The sequence below is a fragment of the Mirounga angustirostris genome, unplaced genomic scaffold, assembly GCF_029215605.1.
Source record: "Mirounga angustirostris isolate CCGP_5_RB_7025 unplaced genomic scaffold, mMirAng1.0.hap1 SCAF_6, whole genome shotgun sequence".
Classification (NCBI taxonomy): Eukaryota; Metazoa; Chordata; class Mammalia; order Carnivora; family Phocidae; genus Mirounga; species Mirounga angustirostris.
In genome coordinates, this window is record NW_026991714.1 from 118,042,436 (window position 1) to 118,049,467 (window position 7,032).

The window sequence follows — 7,032 nt, forward strand, 5'->3', positions numbered from 1 at the left end:
CCCCTGCCACACAAGAGCACACACACCCCTCTCTTGGGGCTGGCTATGCCAGGGCCATGCCTGGGGGCTGTCTCCAAACCCGTAAGACTACCAAACATCCGCTAAAGCAATGGTCTGACCTAAGAAATCAGCCATGACCCAGAAGAGCTCCTGTTTCAAGCGCAGCGCCACGCCTCACTCCCACAGCTGGGCCAGGCCGGGGCCCTGAGCAGGTGAGTCACTGGTGGGTGAGCGGGCTCAGGGCTACTTTCCCTTCCAGGACCCCTCCTCAGCCCCATCCCTGGTCCCCACCACCGCTGACCCGGAGAAGGCACCTGCGGAAAGCCAGAGGCCTGGGGGTGGGGACTCACTAAGTCTTCTCCACAGGCTGTAGTCCACAGGCTATGCGGGCTCAGTTTCCTCACCTGTGAAATGGGAAACCAAGGCCATGTCCCTCAGGGTTTCGGGAGGTTACAAGAAGCTAGCAGACAGGCAGTGCTCAGCAGACGACCCGCAGGCTGTGAGCTCCCTGGGGTGGGTGCTGCTGACATCAGCCTTATCCAGTTAAGACCAGAGGACAGAGCAGGCCTCTCTCAGGTCACAGAGAAGGGGAAGGCCTCAGGGGAGGTGGCAGCTTCCGGGCCCGCCATTCCCCTTGGCACCCTGGGCTCCATTTTAACAGATACCATAATTTTTAATTAGTTTTCTCTTCCCCTGGCTAAAAGGCCATTAGCTCCCCATTAGGTGGATGCATCCCATTTTCTTCACACCACCAAGGAAACAGTGATTTACTTAGCTATCCCTAAAGCAATTCTGCAGAATAAAGGCAATTTAGCAACAGGCTCAATAAACTGCCCCATTTGTTCAGTTTGTAGGCCCCACCCTTAGGAGCCCACCAGCTAGCCCATCCCCTGTGGCCTTGTGTTGGGCTAGGCTCTGTTGGAGCCCAGGGCAGGCAGTGTGGGATGCACGCAGCCCCCAGGGGTCAGAGGGGCTTAGTAGGGACACAGGCTAGGGTGGAGGAGAAGAAGGGCTGGGCCCAGGTGAGCTGGTGAAGCAGGACTTGTCTTCCACCAGTCCCTGGCCAAAGAGAGGAAGGGGCCAAAAGAAAGTAAGAAGTAGGAGGGGCAGCTTTCCCAGCAGGGCTGTCTGGACATCTGCTGGTCCAGGCATAAGTGGCCCGCTCAGGCCACACTGCAGAGGGTGGGTCTGGCATCCTGGGAGGGAACCTGCCAAGTCATGGCAAATCTTCCCTTCTTTGGTGCCGGGAATGAAAGTCCCGGAGGTCTGCAGGGAAAGAGGGCAGGTCCTTCCGTGAAGCCACAGGTGCTGAGCAAAATGGGAGCCAAGAAGCCAGGCCAGGAAGACAAGAGTTGGGAGGCCTGCGGAGGAACGGCAGGCGTCAGGGAAATGGTGCTGGGTGAGGTGTCGGCCTGGGAGAGCCCCAGAGCTGGGACTCAAATGGCCCACCCATGCCACAAGGGTGGCTGTGTCTGTGCTGAGCAGCAAAATGCCAAAAACTCTTCTAAGTCTTGGGTGGAAGGTCCCCAGCTCTGGTTCTAGGATCCCTGGGGCTGATGGGCTGTGTCCTTGAGTGTATGAGGGGGTGAAGGGCAGGGGTCCCTATGTATATACATGGGGACCTAATATGTCTGAGTGGCAGGGAAAGGGGCTGGGTTCCCTGGGTGAGGGTGGAGTATTGGGGGGGTCAAGCCACACTCATTGTGGGAGTGTGTGTGTGTCCACAGGTGTCATGATTACACATCCTTGCGCAAGGGCAGGAGTGTGTCTTGTGATGACGAGCTATGAGTATGAGTGAGTGTGTGTGTGTGGGGGGGAGAGATCCTGTGTGTGTGTGTGTGTGTGTGTGTGTGTGTGAGAGAGAGAGAGATAGAAAGAGACCTGTGTGTGTGTGTGAGAGAGAGAGAGAGAGAGGGGAACCTTGTGTGTGTGTGAGAGAGAGAGAGGGGAACCCTGTGTGTGTGTGTGTGTGAGATAGAAAGAGACCTGTGTTTGTGTGTGTGTGTGTGTGAAAGAGAGAGAGAGACATGGAGATCGGTGTGTGAGAGAGAGAGGGAGAAAGACCCTGTGTGTGTGAGAGGGAGAGATCCTGTGTGTGTGTGAGAGAGGGAGAGAGACAGAGAGAGAGACCTTGTGTGTGTGTGTGTGTGTGTGTGACGGGGAGACCCTGTGTGTGTGAGAGAGAGGGAGAGGGAGGGAGAGATCCTGTGTGTGTGTGTGAGAGAGAGAGGGAGATCCTATGTGCGTATGTGAGAGAGAGAGGGAAAGGAAGGGAGAGATTCTGTGTGTGTGTGAGAGACACTATGTAGGAGAGAGAGAGAGGGAGAGACCCTGTGTGTGTGTGTGAGAGAGAGAGAGAGGGGAACCTTGTGTGTGTGTGAGAGAGAGAGAGGGGAACCCTGTGTGTGTGTGTGTGAGATAGAAAGAGACCTGTGTTTGTGTGTGTGTGTGTGAAAGAGAGAGAGAGACATGGAGATCGGTGTGTGAGAGAGAGAGGGAGAAAGACCCTGTGTGTGTGAGAGGGAGAGATCCTGTGTGTGTGTGAGAGAGGGAGAGAGACAGAGAGAGAGACCCTGTGTGTGTGTGTGTGTGTGTGACGGGGAGACCCTGTGTGTGTGAGAGAGAGGGAGAGGGAGGGAGAGATCCTGTGTGTGTGTGTGAGAGAGAGAGGGAGATCCTATGTGCGTATGTGAGAGAGAGAGAGGGAGAGGAAGGGAGAGATTCTGTGTGTGTGTGAGAGACACTATGTAGGAGAGAGAGAGAGGGAGAGACCCTGTGTGTGTGTGAGAGAGAGAGGGAGATCCTATGTGCGTATGTGAGAGAGAGAGGGAGAGGAAGGGAGAGATTCTGTGTGTGTGTGAGAGACACTATGTAGGAGAGAGAGAGAGGGAGAGACCCTGTGTGTGTGTGTGTGAGAGAGAGAGAGAGGGAGAGGAAGGGAGAGATTCCGTGCGTGTGTGTGTGAGAGAGAGACACTATGTAGGAGAGAGAGAGGGGGAGACACTGTGTGTGTGTGTTTGAGAGGGGGAGACACTGTGTGTGTGAGAGAGAGGGAGAGATCCTGTGTGTGTGTGTGTGAGAGAGACCGTGTGTGAGAGAGACCCTGTGTGTGTGGGAGAAAGAGGGAGAGACTCTGTGTGTGTGTGAGAGAGAGAGGGAGAGGAAGGGAGAGATTCCGTGCGTGTGTGTGTGAGAGAGAGACACTATGTAGGAGAGAGAGAGGGAGAGACCCTGTGTGTGTGTGTGTGCGCGCACGTGCATGTGGGCGCCCACACATGGACACCAGGATGTGGGAGAGTCTGTGTCGGTACCTTTTTTCTGAAGGTGTATGTGGTCACACACTATGACCGTGCGCACACATGGAGAGGGAATAAGCTGCAGGCGTCTGTTTATGTCCCATGGCCTTGTTCTCGGCATCCCTGTCCCCACCTTCCTGGCCGGCTCTGAAGCAGCAGGGCTCCTTCCTCTGCGCTCTGGCCTAGGCCCCTGCCTCTTCATCTGGGTCACCTCCCTACTCCCCTCCTGTCAGCCCCCCCGCCCCCCCGCACAGAAGAGAGCCTCCAGCCTTGGGGAATTGTCTGGCCAACCAGGGGAAGGTCTCATCATCTAGAGACCCAGCGCTTCCCCGGGGCAATAGGCCTGGCCACTGGAGAGCTGCATCCACAAGGGGGCGCCCGGGGGCCGAGCTGCTCTCAGCCTGGGTGGGTCCTGGAGCCGTGGCAGGGCTCACTAGCGGCGGTCTGGTTCAGCTCAATGAGAACCGGGCTCCGCAGCTCCACGGCTGCTGCTTCGAGTGAAGGGTGCCCATATGCCCCTCCAAGGGCCCCAGCTGTGTCCTCCTGGGTGCTGCAGGGCCACTTCTCCACCCTCAGCACTCGCCAATCGGGATTTCTTGGTCATTCCGAGGGGAGGGTGGGCGGGGTGGGACGCTCGCTTTCCCTGATCGGAGAGCCTGTCTTTGGCCACCAAATTCTGTGGGCCAGGGGTGTGAAAAAGCCACCTGCATTCATGCCAAGTGCCACAGGCTGACCCTTGCAGCCTGGGCCCCGAAGTCTAGCCCTTAATGCCTCGCAGGCAGCCCAGCTCAGCTAATGGCTGTGGAAGAGCATGGGGAAATCGCCCTGCAGGCTGCAGAGGCTGCCCAGGCTGCCCAGCACTAGCTTCCGGCTCACACCTGACTACACACCCACAACCACAAAGTTACAACTCAGGGTTACAAGAGATCTTCAAAACATTCAGTTTGTGTTTACTTGTGCCCTGACTGCAGCCTCCTAGGGGTCTTCCCCCATGCAGCCCAGTGACCCCAGAGTTTTAATATGGGAAACAGACTCCCTCCCCCTCATCCCTCCTCAGGGCAAGGGAAGGGCTTCTCCCTGCCCTCCCCATGATGGGCTGGGAACCCATTCTGGCTTCAGTATCGTCCAGGGAAACCCAGGATCCGGTCCCACAAACGAAGCCTTGGGGCCGGTCTGTGAACCCAGGCTGCAAGACCAGGGGCCAGAGGCAGGGGACCACCGCCTCTGTTCCCAAAGGCCACAGGGACAGAAAGCTCTTTGTAAGCAGCGGGGTAGGGCAGCCTTCCCTGTCCCTGTCCGAGACAAACTTGGTGCATACATAAGCACTGAAGGAGGAGATCAAGTCAGGGCTGGTTCGAGGGAAACTAAAATGCATGGCGAACGGGGTCAAAGATTCTATGGCGTTAGGCTTCATTCTGTCTGTTTGGGGTGGGGGCGGTGACCAGCCTTTGCAAGGCCACATCCAATCCTCCCAGCACCGACGCTGGCCGAGGGCGGCACATAGCCCTGCCCCACTCTAAGATGGTCATACGCGCTTGGTAAAGGTTGGCCCAGTGCTGTCTCCTCGTCGCAAAGGCCGCTCCCTCGGGTACCCTGCCTGGCCGCGGCGTGCGACTCTAAAGCAGCCTGTTGGAACTCTGCCATGGCGGGCCCTCAGCCGGCTGCGCTGGGCCACTCTGAGCGGGCCCTCGAGGGCAGCCTCCCAGAAACCACGGGCTTTTGGTGTTTTAAAGACTAGGGCGGCAAAAACGCACGAGGGAAAAGCAACCTTTTATAGAAGAGCAGATCCCCTCCGCATCCCTGGGCGGGCCAGGACATCCGAGCTGGATGCACCGACGTGGAACGAGGAAAGGAAACCAGGACGGAACAATCTGCAGGGACGGAACTGCCCGCGCAAGTCGCGGGCTTTCTGGGGCTACCGCACCCGGCCGCCCCCCCCCCCCCAACCTGCGCTGAAACGGCAAGATCCGTCCGGTTCGCTCCAAGACGCGGCTGCGGCGCGAGGCGCGACCAGGCTGGGACGCGCCGCTGCGGCTCAGGCCCTGGGCACCGACCCTGGCCGCCGGGCCCGCGAGCCGTTCCGGCGGGAGACCCGCCCAGCCCGGGCCTCGAGGCGCCGGGTCTGCCGCCCCACCTCGCTCCCGGCGCAGCCCGCCGCCCGCCGCCACGAGAACGGCGTTTCCGAGCGCGTCTGCTCCGCCGCTCGGCGCCGGGTGCCAAGTTCGCCCCGGCCGCTGCGGGCGCCGGCCCCCGGCAGGACTCACCTTCGCTGAGCAGCGGCAGCAGCAGCAGCAGCCGCAGCCCCGCGGCGCCGGCCGTCGCCGTCGCCTTCGCCATGGCCCGTGCGCGCCGGGGCCGCGGCAAGAGGGCTGCTGGCTGGGGCCCGGGGTGTCGGCGGCGGGGTGCGGCGCTCAGCCTGGCCGCCCCATGCCCGCCCGGGGCGCGGCGGACGCGGGAGACACGGGGGGCGCAGAGCGTCGGGGCGCGGACTCCAGCTGCCCTCCGCTGCTGCGCGCCTGGGTCTGGTCGCGGGACTGAGGCGGGGCGGGCGCGGGCTGCGCCGGAGGAGCGGGGGGGGGGGCGGGGCGGTGAGGGGGGCGGGCCGGGGGCGGGCCGGGCGGGGCCAGGGTGCGGGCGGGGTGCGGGGGGTAAGGGCGGGGCTCGGGGTACCAGCCGGGGGCGCCTGGTGCGGATCCTGCCCGGCTTGGAGAGGAGACGGGTGCTGGCACCGGGATGCCGGCCGGGCCGGGTGCGAGATAGGAGCGAGGTGAGGGACGCGGGGTGCGGGCCTGCCACCCGCAGCCCCAGTTCGCGCACCTCCGCACGCCCAGCCACTCTTCCTCAGCTCGTGCGTCCGCTCCGGGTCCCTGCGCTTCGCCCTTTCCGGCCGCCCGGTGAGGGCAGGGAAACCGCGCGGGGCTGCGGGGTCTTGGCTAGGGGTGCGCCCCAGCGGACCAGGAGACTAGGCGGGCGCCCCGCCTCCAGGCTCTCGGCGCGGAGCACATCCTCCGCCATTTCTCAGAGGGGGGAGACGCGGTGGGAGCGCGGCCTCTCCTGGGGCCCGAGGCGGGAGGAGGGGAAGAGCCTGGGCAAGGGAAGGGGAGCCCGAGCGCTTTCTGCGCACTCATGGAGCGAGCCTGGCGCGTGGCTTACAATGTCCGCGGCCGCGCCGAGAGACAGGGTAACGTCTCCTGGGGCTAGTTTATGATCCCCCTCTCTTTAGACTGGTCTAACCAATGGGAGCAGCAAACTGGCTCAGGAGGCCTGGCACTGGCTAATGGGGTGCTTGGAGGGTGAGTGTCCTCCTTTCCCAAAAGGAAGAACTCTTAGGATGCGGACTGACTGGGTAGGAGAGCAACTAGCTGGAACCCAAAATGATGTAATTTTTGCCCAAATAAATGATGCCCATAAACACATCCAATCCTATAAAGGGGGAGACTGAGACTCTGGGCCCCTAACATGGGGGTTCCTGGGGTGAGGTTGGAGTTGGATTCTAGGTCTCTGTGGGAAAAGTCCACTGTTGTCTCCCACCCCTAGCTATCTTTTGACGTCTGGCCTCCACATAGGTGAAGAGGACTAGAAGCCCATGGAGCCTTGGGATGGGAGGGTCCAGGGCAAGAGGCCCGGGGTCCCCCTACCTCAGTGTCTCCTCTTCTTGCTGTGCAGAGCTCCGCCCTCTTCAGGGCTGAATAAGAGATGAGCACATCCCTCTGCAGATATGAAGTCAAAGTGAAGT

The 7,032-nt window shown here is 60.9% G+C and overlaps 1 protein-coding gene across 1 annotated transcript in view; it reads right to left on the bottom strand.

Moving 5' to 3' along the window:
- The window catches only part of RET (ret proto-oncogene), a 54,792-nt gene extending 48,961 nt beyond the window's left edge, over nucleotides 1-5,831 (bottom strand). The window contains exon 1 of the mRNA XM_045878376.3: nucleotides 5,561-5,831. Within this exon, the coding sequence (XP_045734332.1) occupies nucleotides 5,561-5,633 (73 nt within the window). The 5' untranslated portion in view covers nucleotides 5,634-5,831. The remainder of the gene's footprint in view (nucleotides 1-5,560) is intronic.
- Nucleotides 5,832-7,032: the final 1,201 nt, after the last annotated feature.